This window comes from Ursus maritimus, unplaced genomic scaffold, assembly GCF_017311325.1.
Source record: "Ursus maritimus isolate PB19 unplaced genomic scaffold, ASM1731132v1 scaffold_19, whole genome shotgun sequence".
Classification (NCBI taxonomy): Eukaryota; Metazoa; Chordata; class Mammalia; order Carnivora; family Ursidae; genus Ursus; species Ursus maritimus.
The window spans coordinates 24,266,712-24,287,186 of record NW_024424341.1 but is presented as its reverse complement, the minus strand read 5'-3'; the positions used below and the strand labels follow the sequence as shown (position 1 = coordinate 24,287,186).

Here is a 20,475-nt window from a genome sequence, read left to right as displayed (position 1 = left end):
TCTGGGTGGCACAGTCGGTTAAGCATCAGACACTTGATTTTGGCAGAAGTCAAGATCTCAGGGTTGTGAGATCAAGACCTGTGTCGGGCTCTGTGCTCAGCAGGGCGTCTGCTTGAGATTCTCTCCCTCTGCCCCTCCCACTGTTCATGCTCTGTCTTTAATAAATAAATCTTAAAAAAAAAAATCTAAAGACGAATCAAGTAGAAAATTCTGTGAACCAAGCTTCCATGAGGAAGAACTACAAATAATTTATGTAGCTACTTCACCCTCAAGGGGTGAACAAACTCCCTGTTTCTCAAGTGCGGGCTGCCCATAGTGACTTCCTTCCAAAATGGAGCAGTATGAAAAGTTCCTTCCAATGAATAACTTTACAGTAAAGAAACCTAATAAATGCTACCTCAGACCATTGATGAAGGTCAACATCAACAGTGCTAGGTCATATTGATAGTACATACCTTTGATGTGATAAAAAAAAACAGCAATTTACCTCTGCAGCCTTCCTTCCACCTCCCACCCCCTCCCACAACACTACAACCTCAGTCTATTATAATAAAAATATCAAGTTCCAATAGAGGGCATCCTACAATGTACGTAACTGGTACTCCTCAAAATTGTCAAGGTCATCAAAAACAAGAGTCCGAGTAACTGTCACAGTCAAGAGGAGCCAAAGAAAACGATGACTAAATGTGAAGTGCTGGGGTGCCTGGGTGGCACAGCGGTTAAGCGTCTGCCTTCGGCTCAGGGCGTGATCCTGGCGTTGTGGGATCGAGCCCCACATCAGGCTCCTCCACTATGAGCCTGCTTCTTCCTCTCCCACTCCCCCTGCTTGTGTTCCCTCTCTCGCTGGCTGTCTATCTCTGTCAAATAAATAAATAAAATCTTTAAGAAAAAAATAAATGTGAAGTGCTACTCTGAAGTTAAAAAAAAAAAGACATTATGTAAAATGTGAGGAAATATGAATAAAGTATGGACTTTAATAAACTGATATTAAATCATTAATTATAAAAATGTATCACACTAATATAAGCTGTTCATAGGGGAAAACGGGTGCCCACCTCATGAGAACCCTCTGTACTATCTGCACAATTTTTCTCTAAACTTAACTGTTCTAAAAAAATAAAACTTAAAATATTTATATGAAACCAATAAATACTGGCAGCTGAATCTATTTACAGAGAAAACAGGATGGCTTGTGGGCATGCAGGAGTGAATGGGGTTTTTGGTTGTTAGTGATGTGGGCAACATTGGGATTCATCTTAAAATTCTACTTGGGAGTCCTAGATAGTTCTTCAGCAAATCTGGCTACGGTTGTTCATTCAGACAGTGTTATAAATCATACTGAATGTACTTAGCCTTCCCTATGGCCCAGCTTAATGCAGGGCACCCCGAGAGATGCAGAAGACCCTTCCGAGGTCACAGTCCATTACTGAAGACACCTGAATACACACACACACACAGTGTGTGTGATTATGGTATCTGCTTTAGGTAACTGCTTCCCTTATGATCCCCAAACCTGGGTCCCCATGCCCTTGATGGGACCAGAAGTGGACACTGGCATACTATCTGACCGACTACATTCTTATTTCTAGGAATTAATTTCCATGAGGCATTTGGACTGGAAATTAATATAGCCACCTGGATTGCTACTGATCTTCTGATTTCTAGTCCTAGTTGCTCCTGAAGTCCAGCTATGCTTCCTATTTACCCTTGAGTTCCATCAGGTATTCATAACTGATTCATAACAAGTAGATTCCCTTTTACCTATATTAGCTTAAAAAGGTCTCTTTATCTTATCCTATGAAAAAAAAATTAGGGTGCCTTTATGACTCAGTCCATTAAGCACCTGACTCTTGATCTCAGCTCAGGTCTTGATCTTAGGGTTGTGAGTTCAAGACTGACATTGGGCTCCACAGTGGGTGTGGAGCCTACCTAAAAAGGGGGGGGGGCACCTGGGTGGCTCAGTCAGTGAGGCCTCTGACTCTGGCTCAAGTCCTGATCTCGGGGTCCTGGGTTGAGCCCGCTCTCTCTCCCGCTCTCTCATAAATAAATAAATGCAATCTTTGGGGGGGGGGGAAGAAAAGAAAAAAAATCTGTGTATCTTTTTTAAGTGAAGAGTATTTCTTCTTTCCAAAGATACTTAGCACAGAACAAAAAATGAGTTTCTGCCCTATGAGAGCTAGGGTATACTTCGGAGAGGCAGAAGCCTTACAAAGACATCATTACCAAGGCAGGCATTTAAGGTCAGATAAATTGCAGAGGCCATAGCGGTCAGTATACGGGTCTCAGAAACCAAATCTGAATGAGCTTAAGACAAAAAACAAATCTACTGACTCATACATGAAAGGTCCAGAGGTAGAATTTAGCCTTAAACGAAGGTCAACAAAGATGTTCAAACAGAACTGCACTAGTTTATATGGATGGTCCAGATCATAAACAAATGGGCTTTACTTTTCCCAAATGTTTTCTAGGACAGACTAAAGGGTACATTTTTGTACCACAATACTTTAAAACGAAGAGAAGCATAGCTGAGGTGTTATCTTATAATTTATTAGTAAAACATAAGGCCAAGTCGTTTAATGAACGGCAGGGCAGGGGTTACAATAAGAACTAAGAAAAAACTCAAAAAAGATTTTTTAAAGAGTTCAGGGAAAAGGGGCGCCTGGGTGGCTCAGTCGTTAGGCATCTGCCTTTGGCTCAGGGCGTGATCCCAGCGTTCCGGGATTGAGCCCCACATCAGGCTCCTCCACTGGGAGCCTGCTTCTTCCTCTCCCACTCCCCGTTTGTGTTCCCTCTCTCGTTGGCTATCTCTCTATCAAATAAATAAATAAAATCTTAAAAAAAAAAAAAGAGTCAGGGAAAAAAGGGGATCCAACTGGGAGTCTTGGAAAGCTCATCTTCCTGTGCTGTTCAGGCTATAGTTTCCCCCATTTCTCTATTTGTTCCTGATTATCAGACTTTTGGGGTAGTTCTGTCAGGGGGCAGATTTGTGAGAAGCTTCATTTTTACTGTGGACACCATCCTGTTGCTCTGTAATGTAACACCACCTCCCCTTTCTGAAAAACTCAGATGAGGAAGCTAGGGGAAAAAAATCTCAGAAGTAAGCTTCTCTAAGGAAAAGTGAAATTCAGGCACCTGGGTTTTTTCATTTTTCTGTTTCCCGGTTCATGTGGTTCTAAAGTTAACATCAGTGTTTCAGTGACAGAGATTAGGACCAGGAGCAAACGGGAGCGAACTGCTTTTGAGGCTGGCAAAAACCAAAAACCAAAAACCAAAAATGCCATGTCACACTTGTAACAAACAGCATTTGTTATTTGTGTTACGTTGTGCTTCCTTTGATCAGACTTCAACCGAATCATCTTTTCATGATGTAACAATCTCAAAAGCTAGAAATGACAGTTTCCAAATCTTATGGTATATGGCACAAAGTACAGGCTTTCCACTTCTCAGATGTCCACATGATTTGCAGAGATAGGTTCAGAAGAGGCTAAATTCAAGCCAACCAATTATCAATTACTTCCCATTTAAAAACGATAAATTTAGGGACGTGTGGGTGGCTCAGTCAGTTGGGCATGTGTGACTCTTGGTTTCAGCTCAAGTCATGAGCTCAGGGTCGTTGAGACTGAGCCCTGTATCGGGCTCTGTGCTCAGTGCGGAGTCGGCTTCAGGATTCTCTCCCCTTCTGCCCCTCCCCCTGCTCGTTTGCATGTGCTCTCTCTAAAGTAAATAGATAAATCTTTAAAAACATCTTTTAAAAAAGTTGTTTCTAATAACGTAGTTCAAATCTAAATTCTCATTAACTGTTTTTTTAAGAGACTATTTTTGCAAGGGATGCAAGGATCATTTTATTTTATTTTTAAGATTTTATTTACTTATTTGACAGAGAGAAAGCACAAGCAGGGAGAGCTGCAGGCAGAGGTAGAGGGAGAAGCAGGCTGCCTGCTGAGCAGGGAACCTGACACGGAGCTCCATCCCACTGGGATCATGACCTGAGCTGCAGGGACATACTTAACTGACTGAGCCACCCAGGCACCCCTACAAGGATCATTTTAAATAAGTTGTTTCCAGTGAAACAACAGGATCTCTTCAACAACCAAGATTTTTCAGGGACTCCTAAGACCGTGTCCATTTTTTAGTAACTACTAATTCAGAGAAAATGATTATTATTGATCCCATTTCATTGATCATAAACACTTACCTATGAGAATTAGTAGATTTACCAAGTACATTATTCTTATACAGTTGTGGTTTAGTTTTTATATGAGAACCATCAATAGAGGAAATGGAGAGTTTAGGGATAGATTTGGATCTAAAATCTAGCTTTCATCTTAGCTGTGTGGCCTCAGGCAAGTTGTTGCAAAATTCAGATATCCCCATCTACTGTGTAAAGATGCTATAAGGGTAAGGATCGGAAATGCTTTCACAGGTACTACATGGCACATAGTAGGTGGCACACAAATGATAAAGAGTATTATAGCTGTATCTTCATGTTTTATTTGACAGCAACTCTAGTCTTTCCTGGATGCTTTATGAAAGAATTAAGTTTTTTAGGGGCGCCTGGCTGGCTCAGTTGGTAGAGCGTGCAACTCTTGGTCTTGAGGTTTTGAGTTCAGCCCCCACGCTGGGTGCAGAGATTACTTAAAAAAAAAAAAAAGTCTTAAAAAAATTAAGTTAAAAAAAAAAAATTTAAGTTTTTTCGGGGCGCCTGGGTGGCACAGTGGTTAAGCATCTGCCTTTGGCTCAGGGCGTGATCCCAGCGTTGTGGGATCGAGCCCCACATCAGGCTCCTCCGCTATGAGCCTGCTTCTTCCTCTCCCACTCCCCCTGCTTGTGTTCCGTCTCTCGCTGGCTGTCTCTCTCTGTCGAATAAATAAATAAAATCTTAAAAAAAAAAAATTAAGTTTTTTCAACGCTGGAATATATGTGATTAAGCTGAGTGGTCCTTTCAATACACACTACAGGTATCTATTAAGATAATTAATGTTAGGTTATCAAAAATACCTACAATTACCAACACTTTAGTAGACTGTGTGGGTATTTCTTACCTTAAATTTACATAATTGGAATCCCAATCTTCTACCTCAGGCTTTCAGGAATAAACCAGGGTTTGTTAAGCACCTGCCAAATATTCAGTATCATGAACAGTTCATGAACAGTGCAGCCATACAAATTATTAGGACTGGAGATTAAACATTAGATTCGAACACTAGTAGTAAGAATGGGCCTATCCTTTCCTGTTAGTAATTCATGTGACAGTGAAATAACCAAGCCCTAATGAACGATGTCTCATTAGTAATGTTAGAAGGCTATCAGTATGTTTTAAAGATAATTATAAGAATTGTTTATTTCCCTTGTTTAATTAACACAGTCGCTAGAACTTCAATCTCGGTGTTTAATTTTCCCCAACACTTTAGCTATTTCCAAGAAAAACAATCATTTGAAGACTGGCATTGCAGATAACAAAATATTATTACCTTGTACTGGCTTCTCTTTACCAGGTTTCAGTAAAAACAGAACTCCCAACTGGTCTACTTGGTTGCCATTTCACGTCCCAATTAATACAGCAAAAGTCTTGATTTTTGCCTCTTGTGATTATCAACTGAGCGACTAATTTCAAAGAAAGAGCAGGAGAAGGACCATTGAAGAACCACAGAACTCCCCATCAAGTTACACTAACCCCAATATTAGCACAGATATAGGGGACTTTCATGCTTCTCAAATTCTTTTCTTCCAGAACACCTTAGGATTACAGAGCCAACACTTCTGCTTTAAAAAAAAAAAATTAATAACTGTAGTTGGGGCAAGAAAAGGAAAACAGTATCTTTATTGTGTGTAGTTCTAACAAACATTCACTGTGTGCACATTCCAGCAGAAAGAGACAAAGATCTTTGTTCAAAATACGCTGAAATAAAATAGGTAAACAAACTCCATTACTGAATACACAAAAGGAATGTTAATATTACTCGTTCACAGTTGAGGGTGAAGTAAAAAGAAAGTAAGTTAAATAATCATGACATTTTGCCCAACGAGCACATGTAGAATTTGGGTACAAGAAAAGAGCAGCTCCTAAAACTTATATGAGTAAGATGCTAGATATTGGGTAGGTAACTTGACAAATACCTCTCTGCTTTCTGGAACCTCCCTCTGAAATCACCCCCACAAATTCCAAACCAGGCCATTTCACAGAACAGCCAAATGTGAACTAAACTCCCCATTACTTTCATGATATTTGGCAACAGAGTGAGATGGTTTAAAAAAAACAAAACCAAAAAACCAAAAAAAAAAAAAACAAAAAAAAACCAATCTCTTGTTGAGACAAGGCATGTCTGATTCCATTTCTCCCAGGGAAGGAAGTAATGAACGTTAATGCTCCGCATTTCATTCTCCTAAAATGGAATTTAACCAGATAAGTATCACTTGAGATTTGAAGCATGAGATACCATAAGTAATGATACAACTGGCCTATAAAGCATTTCTGATTGCTCCACATCGGAAGTCAATGACTATAAACTCAACAATGCTCTTATCTCACAACATATGCATTTATGGCAACTGCTCGAAGAACTTTACAGGCTCAAATTATAGGTTCCAATGGATTTTTGTTTCTGCTTAAAAGGTTGCAAAAGAACTAAACACAATACCAACTTTATCCCCACCACTTTCTTGTCTTTACAAATGTGGAGTCGTTTAGACACCAAAACCAATTACTAAAGGACAGGGGCTAGGAAATTTTGGAGACCTGGCACTCACATCCCCACGTGGGCAGCACACATTTTCCCTCGTCTCCTCCTTTTGTGACCTCCAGCTGTCACGTGTACAGTGTAGTGTGCTGCAGCAGCCAGTCCTCCTTGGGAATCAACAACCCCCCCCCCCCAGAGACCAGCGCTTGGGGGCCACGTCAGCCAACAGGGACTGGCTCCACTTGCTCTCCAGATGGGTTTTCGTGACCTACCAATGCCGAGACTGTTTTGAGAATTTGAGTCTATCTCTTAAAACAAGTCCTTTTGATGGACTTGACTAACATACTGTATTATTTGATTGTTTAGAAAAACCTCTGCAAATTCGGACACTAGCTCTACCTTTCGCCTGGCTGTTTATGTAGGCAGCAGATTAACAGCAAATGGACCCAAATGTGTTTTTTCTAATACAAAGTGACATCAGGAGTAGATCAAAAGAAGCCCAGGGTGTTGGATGGATTTCATGGACGGTAGAGACCAAGTCTGAAAATCTTTTCCTCTGGCTCCGAGTAAAAAGTCCAGAGAGAAACAGGAAAAGACGACCAATATGAAATAGAAAAACATATCTTTCGTGTTGGTGTTCACCCTAAAAATATTAAAAAAAAAAAAAAGCCCACCAATTTTACTTAAGACTATCACTCTTTAACATTTCTTATAAACCAGATGTTTTTCATCTAATTTTGGAAACTGCCAACATACTTTTAATTGATCCAAGTTATCTGCTGGCTTAGTTTCACCCTGAATGTTCCCTTCCAGTTCCTCAATACTCCTTTGTTCTTCATTTCTACCCAATGTGGCCCATGTAATCATGCAGCTTAATTATTACAGCAATTAAATACCAATTCTTATTCAAGGCAGCCCTTCCTTATGCCTTCAAATGGGAGGAGCATAAATAGTCACACCACTTTTGTTACATAATAACCAAAGGTTTTTTTCAATAAATTGTCTAAAAGTGGCATCTTATAAAAAATATTTTCTAAAGATAAAAGTTCAACTATTCCCATTTCCTTGATATATAAATCTGCCAAAATGCCCTAAAATTTCTTCATAATATCATATCCAAGTGTGCAAATACAAGGCTAATATTATTTTGATGAATTCTGAACTCACTCAACTGCGGGACCTGGGTTGAACCTTTTCGTAAATAGTTTGCATGGGCAGACGGTGCTTTGCGGGCCACTTTCCTGTCTTGTCAAGTCCGTGGCAAGTTGGAAGTGGGGAGGGGGTAGATACTGAGTAGTGTCCATGGTCCTTCTGGAACTAAGCCGCTCCTTGCTGCATAGGACAATGGCTCAGAAGCAGACTGGTAATCCTTAAAAGATGGGGGGGGGGAAATCACCACAAACAGTTGTTGGCAGAAAACAGCCTGTACGCTGTCTCCTCAGGTGCTTCCACAGGGAAAAAAAAAAGTCAAGTAAGCCAGAGAAATTCCTGAACCAAGAAGAAACACTCACAGAATTCTCAATAATGACCTGCTATTCAATTAAACACTCATCCAAGGAATAAAACTACTAGTTGGTTGGGTTTTTTTTTCTTTTCCCCCTCAATGGAAAAACAACAAAACCACAAATTGGAGCCACAGAGGTAAAATCTGGATGAAATGGAAAACATTCTCTTGTTACGCTCTCCCCCTTTCGAAGGCCACCTTACTATGGAAATTCTTTAACTGGGGCTAACAGCAGATCAGGTACTCTATCTTTGATCAAGTTGGACTTTCTTGCTTTTGTAAAATGGGGAATGAAAAAGTTTGCTCATCAATCAATTAAAAAATCCCTGGTGAAGTTCTACAGATAGACTTATAAATTTGTATCTCAATCAATAAAAGACAGTTGGGGGGAAAAGAAAGAAGATGGCTGGAAAGTGGTGCCACACCAAAGTAGAGCATGACGTCTTTAGGTGAGGAAGGAAGGAAGGAAGGAAGGAAGGAAGGAAGGAAGGAAGGAAGGGAGGGAGGAAGGAGAGAAGGAGAGAGAGAGAGAGAGAAAAAGAAAAGAATGAAGTCTTTGGTGCTTTTCCTACACTCCCGTCCTAAAGTAGTGTCTTCAATATTTTGCGAAAGAAAGGACTAGGAATTCACCCTACCACCCCAATTCACCTCTCCCCTTCCCTCTTTCTCACCACTCCCAAGAAATACAACGGAAGCACAGTTCTGTCCAGCACCACTTGGCAGACTTGGGGGGCGGGCAGCAAGAGCGACCTGCTGCACTAGGCTCAGGAGGGAGGGCAGGATTTCATGGTCCTTCCTAGTCTGAACAAATATAAACAAGGAACGAGATCATTTGGCAGTTTTGTTTTAAATCATAGGTGTGCAACTTTACTTCATTAATGAAACCCCTTACGATAAATAACAGAATTAAGTCAGAACTAAATATATATATACATATATATATTTACTTCAAGGAAAAATGGAAAAAGGAAAGCTTCAAAATCAGAGTGTGTTGCCCTGTTAAGAATATCTAATGAGCATTCAAAGAATTGGAAAGCAGGCATTTCTACCAAAGTACAATGTCACTAGGACATATGGATTGTAACTATAAAACCAAGTTTGGGAACACAAAGGGGCTGGTGGAAGCCAGTGGAGAGAGGGGCCACTGGCAGGGACACAGAACAATGAGCAGGTGCTTTGGGAGTAAGGCTCTGGGAAATGAAGGACACTGGCCCCAGGTCAGGGCTGGATGTCTGGCCAACCATTTGGGCTCCAAGGGGGAAGCACACACCCAGCAGGATTCGAGAAGAGGGCATCGCTCGGCCTCCAAACAAGTCTCTAGCTCGCACTCCCAATGGATATGCTTTCCAACTTCCACATGGTCTCCTCAGGAGGATTTGCTTTCCGCCGTGTAGTAACGATACAGGAAACCTAAGACAATAGCGCCTAGGATGGGCAAAATCCAGTATGACCAGCAACTAGAAGTGGGGGGAAAGCAATGAAGCCGTGAACACCTGATAACAAATATTTGCTATCTTTCAACACCCACATTTTAATATTTTTATGAGCAAAGAGTTTTGATTTACTTTGGGAAGTTTAACTGCTTTTATCACCCAAGTAGCAGGAAAAAAAATAAAAATCTGGATTGGCATGACAATATTCAACAATAATTTAAAAAAGATTAAAAACAGAATGCACAGTGCGATACTAAAAAATATATACACACCTCTTTATGTTTTTACAAAGACAAGTAGTGGTTATTTCTGGATTATTGATGGCTTAAATTTTTCTTCTTCGTGCTTTGTTTTTTACATATTCTACAATTAATATTTTTAAACAGGACAAAAAGCCACCATTTTATAGATATAATTACAAATTTAAAAGCAATACTGTTTAATACAACTATTGGCAATGTTATATCTGTCTCACATATATTTTCTAAATTTAATCCTCACAACCACCCTATGAAATAGGTAGGTACTACTATTACTCTCGTATACATAGAGAATACAAGCCTTGTACCCCAAATCACAAAGTGAATTGAGTCAACCGGTCTGATTCCAGACCCATCCTCTAAATCTCTAGTTAAGTTTGGACACTAACAAGGATACACACCCACAAAGAACATACTGAAAAGTTAAATAAATAAATGGCAGTTGGCTTAAAAGTTGGGGTGCCTGGGTGGCTCAGTCGGTTAAGCAACCAACTCTTGGTTTTGGCTCAGGTCGTGATCTCAGGGTCTTGGGATCGAAACCTGATCAAGCCTGCTTGAGATTCTCTTTCTCCCTTTCCCTCCTGCTCTCTCTCTAAAATAAATAAATAAATCTTTAGGGGGAAAAAAGTCAAATAAAGTTAAATAAATGGCAGTTGGCTTGAGAAGTCCTGTAAGAGACTTTCCTTAGGCATGCTGGGGTAGTTGTCACTCTCCTTAAAATAATTCTTCTCTATTCAGCTCATAAGCACTGATTGTTTTAAAATGTCATTTTTCCATGATCCAAATGACCTGTATGTCCCTCTACTAAGACATACGTAGCCTTGGTATTAAAAGGTTTTGAAGCCAATAAAACTGGCTGAGTTTCAATAACAAAAATGATTCTCCTTGCCTAAACATGCCTGGCACTTTGCACATTTAAGTATGGCCGAAAGCTGCCCCAGAGAAGTTTAGAATGTCAGCCAAGGAGCTTTGTGTAAAAAAAGAAAGCAAGCAAACTGGCATGTACAACAGCACTATGGCACATGGGAACTTTGAAGTAATGTCCCCAGAAAGGTAATCAATTCAGGTATCTCGGAGAACCACCACAGGAGACAAAAGTAGGGTCCTTGAGAAAACACTGAAGAGAAATTCTTCCGTACAAAAGACTGAGAATGGTCGACCACCAGCCCTCATACAACCCTTTGTAATACTTAACTGTCACTGGGATAGAAGCAGAGGAAATGGATTTATGCTGCACCAGAAGAGTTTTAGGTGCAACAGTAACTTCTTGGCCGGAAGACAGAACGCTCTTTTGGAGATCTGCTCAGGTTACTGCATGCAGTGGTGACTCATTCGTTTTTATTGCTTTGTAGCATATTCCACTCTAGGCATATACCAGAATTTTATGAATATACCAGAATGGATTCATTCATTTTATTTTATTATGTCTTGGATTCATTTTATTAAGGAATGGTTATTTGGGTTGTTTCCAGTACTTTGCTGTTATGAACATTCTAGTATGTGTTTCCTGGCATACTTGTGCACACATTTCTCTCGAATATATCCCTAGAAATGGAATTTCTGGGTCAAAAGTTATTCACATTGCCAAATTTACTAGATAATGCCAAATTCTTTTCCAAAGTGATTGTACCTATTTACGCTCCCCTAAGAAGACCTAAGAACCTTGGCGATCCACTTCTTCAACAACTCCTCTTATTTGTAGAATTTTCAATTTTTGCCAACCTGGTAGTCATCATGTATCTTATGATTTTATTATTTTTTAAAGATTTTATTTATTTGAGAGAGGGAAAAAGAGCGCACATGCACAAGCAGGGGGAGGGGCAGAGGGAGAGGGAAAGAATCTCAAGCAGACTCCCCACTGAGCGAGGAGCCAGCTCGGGGCTAGATCTCACGACCCTCAGATGATGACCTGAGCAAAAACCAAGAGTCGGACACTTAACCAACTGAGCTACCCAGGGGCCCCTACCTTATGATTTTAATTTACATCTCTCGGATAACAAATGAAATTAAAATCTTTTTTTTTCATGTGCCAATATTTGGGTTTCCTCTTCTGTGAAGTGCTTAAGTCTTTTTCTCATATTCTACTAAATTTTTTTAAATTGATTTGTAGGAATTCTTTATGTATTCTGCATAATTTTTTTTTAAAGATGTATTTATTTTAGAGACAGAGAGAAAGCACATGAATGGGGGCAGGGGCAGAGCAAGAGAATCTCAAGCAGACTTCCCTTTGAGCATGGAGCACAACACTGGGCTCGATCTCATGACACATGAGATCATGACCTGAGCTGAAACCAAACTGGATGCTTAACTGACTGAGCCACCCAGGCACCCCTGTACTAATTCTTTTTTTTTTTTTTTTTTTTTTAAAGATTTTATTTATTTATTCGACAGAGATAGAGACAGCCAGCGAGAGAGGGAACACAAGCAGGGGGAGTGGGAGAGGAAGAAGCAGGCTCATAGCGGAAGAGCCTGATGTGGGGCTCGATCCCATAACGCCGGGATCACGCCCTGAGCCAAAGGCAGACGCTTAACCGCTGTGCCACCCAGGCGCCCCCCCTGTACTAATTCTTAACAAGTGTTATGTGAAGCCTAAGTCTACTTCAAGTTTAGGGCTTGTGTTTTCAAATACTCTCTGGAGTATTCGGCTGAGCATAAGACCTTAACATTAAGGAAGGCAAATTTATTAATAGTTTCCTCTTAAGTTTAAATTTTTTAAATTCTCTGTCCTTCACCACAAATTAAAAAGAGGCCATATTTTTATGGGGGGGAGGGAGAACAACACATTTTCTCTCACTTTCTCTGAAATGCTTTAAGTGGGGTCTCAGAAAGGTAAAACAGATAGTTCAAAAGATTTTTTACAAGCCAAGGACTTGAGTCATCTCAAGTACATTTAAGGGATGCAAATGTGTACCTTTCAGAGCTCATACTATAGTATTCCTAAAACCACTATTTGAAGTGAACCTTTGAAAAAAACCCAAATCCCTGAATACGCATGCAATACATATTTTTTCCTTCTATAAAATGCAATAATTGCATCCACCTTACAGAGTGATTGTGAGGATTAAATGAGATTAAGTTTTAAGTGGAAGTTGCAGAGCAGGGCTGAGCTGCAGAGACTGCTGGCTTGGCTTAACAGTAGTTACTTGTCCATGTACTGGCCTCTCACCGAATGTGATTCCAATTTATGTCACAACATGATTTAAAAATTACTCAAAGCATGAACTTTCAAGATTACTCAAAACGATTGAAACTGTCAAAATTAATTTTGCTAATGGTAAGGAACTACTGAATTTGCAGTAATTTTGGCCAAAAAAGAGTTAGCTATTAAACTATACTTTTTAAAAATTGAAATATAGTTAACATATACTTGAAATACAGTAACACAATGTTACATTAGTTTCAGGTGTACAACACAGTGATTCCACAAGTTCATACTTACACTGTGCTCTCACCACAAGGGTAGTTAACATCTGTCACCATACAACACTTTCACAATATCCTTAACTATATTCCCCAAGCTGTACCTTTTCTTCCCAAGTTAAACTGTAGTCTTAAGTTATGTTATACTCGTATATTTACAGAAGAACCTCTGCCAGACATCATGTTGAGCATAAGGAAGTCCATTAAGGATATACTAACCTTTTGCACGGGGTATCCTTCAAAGGGTCCTGAAGAAGATGCATATTCAAAAGTTACCAAGAAAAACAAAGAAGATTAATAAGTATGTAAATCTTCCTGAATATCTATATAAACTTTGCAGCTAATAACAGAACTTCGTCTTTCATGCAATTTGATGTTCAAAAACCTAATACACTGGGAGGACCAAGAATTCTATTTCTGACAACATACTGGTACTCCCTAGTGAAGAATAAGTGAGGAAAGCATAGAAAAATATCCTAAACTTTCTTAGACGTGTAAGAAAAAAAAAAAAGCTATTGATACAAACTATATCGAAATGAACTAGCTGCAATCATGATATGTCTAGTTCAGCTGGGCTTGCCACTGGCAATAGCAAAGACCACATTTTCTTTCTTTCTTTTTTTTTTTTTTTTTTAAGATTTTATTTATTTGACGGAGAGAGAGATAGCCAGAGAGAGAGGGAACACAAGCAGGGGGAGTAAGAGAGGAAGAAGCAGGCTCCCAGCGGAGGAGTCTGATGTGGGGCTCGATCCCGTAACGCTGGGATCACACCCTAAGCCGAAGGCAGACGCTTAACGACTGAGCCACCCAGGTGCCCCAAGACCACATTTTCTGAAAACATATTTCAAAAGATCAAAAAGTGTCAAGTAGATCAACTGTGAAATGCTCTAGAGCATGCAGATGATTGCTTTGTGGCTTCTAGAAATGAACTAGTTACTCTGAAATCATAAAAATTATGATTAGAAACCCTAGGGCTTATTTAACAATGACATGGAAAGAATGCAATTAAGGGGGAAAAAATCAAAATAACCTTAAAAACAAAATTCTGGCAATAAAAAGTAATGAAGTACTGATCCATGCTTCCACACGGATGAACCTTGAAAACATTATGCTAAGTGAAATGAGCTGGATGCAAAACACCACATATAATACAAATGTTCTAGAAATCCATTGGTATAGAAGGTCCAGCATAGTCAAATCTAGGGGCAGAAAGTAGATGTGCAGTTCCCTAGGGCTGGGGGCAGGGGGAGGGCAGCAGGGGAAGAAGAGTTGGAGGGGAACAGGAATGACTGCTAATAGTATGGGTTTTCTTTCTGGAGTGATGAAAATGTTCCAAAATTATTGTGATTATGGTGGCACAGCTCTATGAATATACTAAAACCCCCTGACGGGTACATCTTAAAGAGGTAAACTGGATGGTATGTGAATTATATCTTACAAAGCTGTTATTAAAATTTTTAAATCCAGTTTAAGTAAATATCAAATGAAGTTCCTTGAGTCCATTAATTAGCTATATACACAAAAGGCCTGCTAACTTACTGCCAGAGGACAAACCCATTAGCAGAGGTTACTGCTGCCCAAAATATCCTCTTTGCCAATATGTAGAAGTATGCTAGTGAACACAGACTATTCACTCTGTTTAACCACAATTTTCAGTAATCACCAACAATTTCCAAAACCCCTACATACTGGTCTAGATACTTTGTGCAGATCATGAAATGAGTTTTAATTTCATACACCCAAAACATTGCCATGCAAATGAATACATGCCCCAAACCAGAAAGAAATTAGCCTACAGGCAAATAAAACTTTTAATAAACAGATTCAGATAAACCACATTAATAAACTACTATCCTTCTTTGAAACCTTGATGATTACTGCTATCTGGGACATCTCTACTAAAATACCATGAATCAGGTTAATTAAAACGTGTACAAGTCAATCTTTGAGAAATACAGCAAATGTTTTATAGATTTGGAAGGTGGTGGTTGTAGTAGTTATGGTAGTGTGTGGATCAGATTAATTTATAATGTTGCCTTTTAAGAGATCACTATAGTAGCCATGAAATAACTGAATTTCATCAAGAAAATGTCCATGGTCTTTTATGCTTTATCTACATATATACCAATGATTTTGGAACAAAAAATGGTACAGTCAGTATTAAAAGAACTGGGACAATTTGAATGGCTTACATGAAAGCATTATAGAGTAATATATGCGCTGTGTTTAATCTGTACTCATAGTAAAAGCCAAAGTTCACACTACCGGATTCTCTAAATTTCAAACCTTTAGCCTCTTTTACAACTAAAAGCCTGGGATGTGTGCTAACTGTACTGAACCTCAGACAATGCAGAAAGCAACTGAGAAAACAAAGAGAGAGAAAGACCAGAGAGAAGACCATAATATGCTCCAACTGTAAAAGTTTCTAATGAGCAATAAAAATTTTTAAACATACTTTAAAAAAAAAAAACAAACCTAAATACCTCAATTCCTGTTTTAAGATCATTCCATCCCTGGAGGCAAAAAGACCAACTTCCCTATCACTGGAGGAAAGAGAAGAGAAAGAAGTGGACCCTCTCTTTAGGATACTTACAGCCAAGTAAATGGCAAACTACAGTGACTCCACTTTTAATCAACTATAATGAAACAGTTGTTCAAGGCACTGCTCTTAGAAGCCAAGTACCTCAGCCAAGTTTGGAAAGAAGCCACGTAAGTTATTTTTAATCTAACAAAATTAAAAAGAAAAGGTTTTGTTCACACGAAACCTTTCTTCACACCCCCCCCCCGCCGTTCTCTCTATGCACAGCTCCCCAATTCCCACTTCCACTCCAAAGCTCTGTGCTCAATCTAATGGATTCTTAAGTGAAATTCCTACAGTTTATGATTGACTTTAACTTACTCCCTCATGTGTTCAGGCATATCTGGCTGGTTATGTTCTTGCCCACATCTTAATTTACATGCAAGATTTTTGGTCAGGAGAACAGTGACTGCTCAAACTTTGGCATGGAAGGCTGTAATTGCAATACTATATGATTTTAGTTACAAGTGAGCAGATCAAATCCAGAGTGCTTCTACTAAAAGCCTTGCCAAGTAATCAATATGCATGTTTCTGGAATACACTTCCGCACTACTAAATTGCTTTAAGTCTACTCTGATTTTAGTTCAAAATTAACAGAAATGAACTGTTTGAATAACTTGGTTTCTTCAAGTTTGAGGTTCATTAAAGCGTTCATTCCCTCATATAATAAAAAAATAAACACGGACTCTACAGGGTAAAAGGAAATATATCCTAATATCTGAGTAGCCTTTTTATTAAACTGCTCATAACTGAAACTGTCTACAGTCTTCCAAGTTCAATGCTAAATCAGTTTCCTCACTTATAAAATGAAAGGCTCAGACCAGATAAACTCTAATTCTAAAGCCATATTTAATTAACTCAACACAATTTTCTGACCCAAGGGCATTTTAGCAAAATCTACAATAGCAGCCTTCTAATGGTTAGAGAGAAGGAAAGACTATTCTCCTACTTCTGGAAAAATTGAAGGAGCACTACCCACAGGTAAATTTTTCTATCTTACACCTGGTATACAGAGATATGCTCTTCTAGGTACTATTCCAAGAGGCGCTGTACTCTAAGTATGGACTCTCTTTGATATGGTTAAGAGAACGACAAAGAAACGTAGCAATTGGCAAACATACACGAAAGGATTTGGGGGTCAGTGGGCATGGCTTCACTATGAAACCCATTTTTGAAAAAAACATGGGAAAACACATGCTTAAGGAACAGTGAATTAAGATTATGATGCATTAAAATATATACATAGGGCATTTATAAAGTGAACCTTCAGCCTAAACAGTTTAGACTTTCAGAGGTTTAAATAGAAGGGAAATCTATTGCAAGGTGTATAAGGAGCTTTTTTTTTTTTTTTAGAAGCTTATGTTTTAATTCCTAAATTAGATGCTTGCTATTCCAAGAGGATTCCAAGTATTTAAAATTGGAAAAAGTGGATTTTTAGCCACATGACACCTCCAGGGAAGCTCATGAGTATTTGGGTGGTCCTCTAGTTTTTGCAGCTTTTTATTTAGAACACTTTGGTTTCTATGTGGCCAGTAACTTAGAAAAACAACTTTGGAATTTTTGGTTTCAAACATTATTGGAAAGGATTTTCCCCCCATAATACAATGGACTTTATAGCATGAACTGTCATAATATGAATTTCAGTATTTCTTAAAATCTAAAGAGCTTCACTACTGAAATCTATGACTTCCACATTTTATAGTCCCAACTATGACATGACCATATGTGGGTCTTGAGGACGGCCTTCTTAAGAAGCTTCAATGTATTGGGGTGCCTGGGTGGCACAGCGGTTAAGCGTCTGCCTTCGGCTCAGGGCGTGATCCCGGCGTTATGGGATCGAGCCCCACGTCAGGCTCCTCTGCTATGAGCCTGCTTCTTCCTCTCCCACTCCCCCTGCTTGTGTTCCCTCTCTCGCTGGCTGTCTCTATCTCTGTCAAATAAATAAATAAAATCTTTAAAAAAAAAAAAAAAAAGAAGCTTCAATGTATTAATAATTACTGTCTTGTAAAGGATGTATCATCCCTAGAGTCAGCCCAGTCAAGTAAAAAACATTTCCCTGCATATAAGGGCAAAATTCAAAGATGAAAAACATCCTCCAAGACAAATCTCTGTACGACTCTCTCGAGAATCCACTGTGATAACATATATAAGACATCACTGAAGAAAAAATTTCAACATTCGCAAAATAATTTCTACTGGGACCAAAGAAGTGAAAAACTTGTTCTAACACTGGAGGGCTGATTTGAAAAAGATGTTACCTTATCCTTCTAACACCTTCTTTTGCAAAACTTCACACTATTTCTAAATAAAGTGTTATGAGAAGACATTAATCCTTGAGATGCTGCAGCAATGGGTATTTTGTTTTACAAGATGGATTTGGCCATTACATTCTATGCTTTATTTCAAAATATTATGTTTCAAAAAAGAAATGTTAGACAAAATCAGGAACAATGAATCAACCATGCAAAATTATTTGGTAAAGAGCAATCACCACTCATCTATCTAAAGGGCATCTGCGTAACCACTTCAAACATTAATAAACTAGGTTTTATGTATGACAGGAATATTAAACAATTCTTTGAAGGAAATTCTGGGTATGCTGCAACCAAATAACTACATTATATAATTACAAACAATGTATTCTTTTTTAGTTTCTCTCCCATGAAAGAGAAGGTAAACTGAATATTATGTACATTTTCTAGAAAACTGTTGTATAAGTCAGCAGCATCAGGAAGAAAAAAATGTATCTGCCTTTAAATGCAACTTATAGATAGCTTCTAACATACATGGAATTTACTAGATTTCAAAAGTTAACTCTTAACTTACAAAATGAAGTTTAAAATAACACCGTCAAGACTTTATGGAGACAATCTTATTTGTTTTATCTAATTATTTTAAAAGATTTTACTTATTTACTTGAGAGAGAGAGCAAGAGAAGAAAAAGAGCATGGGGGTAGGCAGAGGGAGCAGAAGAAGCAGAATCCCCACTGAGCAGGGAGCCAGGACCCTGGGACCACAACTCCAGCCGAAGGCAGACGCTCAATCAACTGAGCCACCCACGCATCGCACAATCTTATTTGTTATTAAAAAACACATCAGCGGACGCCTGGGTGGCTCAGTCGATAAGCGTCTGCCTTCAGGTCAGGTCATGATGCCAGGGTCCTGGGATCAAGCCCCGCGTCAGGCTCCCTGCTCAGAGGGGAGCCTGCTTTTCCCTCTCCAACTCCCCCTGCTTGTATTCCCCTCTCCTGCTGTCTCTCTCTGTCAAATAAATAAATAAAATCTTCAAAAAACCAACCAAACAAAAAAACACATCAAATCCTGTTACGTACAGCAAATGCCATCTGATCACAAGTCTTGTCTATGGAATACTGTTAAACAACAATCACTAACTGCACTGTATGTTTAGTAACTAGAATTTAAACAATAATTTGAAAAAAAAATAAAGTGGGTTTCTTATACCAAAAAAAAAAGAACAATCACTAAGATAAAAATTTTAAGTAGAAAGAAACGAGGTACTGAATAGTATGCAATTCTTTAAGGAAGGGATGGTTGGTCTGCTTATCAACTGATTGATCAATGGATCAATCTGTCTGTTCACCCATTTATATCTTTGAATGCATAGAATCTCTTGGGAAGAGAAAACAAGAAAATGGTAGCTGGCTACCCCTGAGGAAGGGGAACAGGGAGACTGAGAGTTGGAGATGGAAGGGAGTCATTTTATTTATATATGTGTGTATATATATACATAATTTATGAATTATATACAATAAATATTATATATAAATAATAGGTATTATTTGTATATAAAATGTATATATAAAAGTACACTTTTTTGCACTATTTCAATTTTTTGCCATGTACATCATGTACTATCCATTCAAAAATTTTAATGGGAAAACAGGTTACTGAATCTGTTCATTGTAATGACACTTGAAGCAGCTGAACTGTCACCTAAATAATATCTGTTGAATAAATGAATGAAACGTACTGACTACTTATGCCAGGATAGCATTAGTGTATGTACCTCATCTCCTCAACTGCCGGCAGCTCAAACAGCGAACCCACAAGTGAACACATCACCCAGAGAGAGACATGACGGACCACAAATGTGTCCAGCTTACTCGCACAGTAGACAGGCAGGCAAAATGGCACAGAAAACACCCAAGTGTTTTTAAGGTGAGTTTCCATAATCCAAAGCAGACCAAAAAAATGTTAACTCAAGTAGGAATAGAAGACTGATGGCTCTCAGCATGGGGACTACACCAGGGAGGAAGAGATTCACAGAGACAAAAAGGTTTTTAATTCTAGTCCCTTATCTACGACTGAACCAGATGAGAAGAGCATCTGTTGCCAGATCTGTAGTTTCTAAGCTTTTACATTTTAGTTTTGTACTATTTCAGGGCCTTGGACCTCAGAAGACATTATCAATCTAACAAGAAAACAATGGTGACCATCAGTTATTTACCTCTATTGTAGCAAAAGCAGTGTGAAAGATAGTTGCCAAAACACTGGGGAAAGGTTCCTGATTTATACTCTGGAATAGCACGTTCTGGGAGGCTTCTTTTTTTTTTTTTTTTTTTTTTTTTTTTTTTTTTTTTTT

The 20,475-nt window shown here is 38.8% G+C and overlaps 1 protein-coding gene across 1 annotated transcript in view; it reads right to left on the bottom strand.

The window, feature by feature from the left end:
- Positions 1-5,803: 5,803 nt before the first annotated feature.
- LOC103673613 (cytochrome b5 type B) overlaps positions 5,804-20,475 on the bottom strand; it is a 36,257-nt gene continuing 21,585 nt past the window's right edge. Inside the window, exons 4-5 of the mRNA XM_008702407.2 lie at positions 13,514-13,542; positions 5,804-9,638 (exon numbers count right to left, since the gene is read on the bottom strand). Of these exons, the coding sequence (XP_008700629.1) occupies positions 9,548-9,638; positions 13,514-13,542 (120 nt within the window). The 3' untranslated portion in view covers positions 5,804-9,547. The remainder of the gene's footprint in view (positions 9,639-13,513; positions 13,543-20,475) is intronic.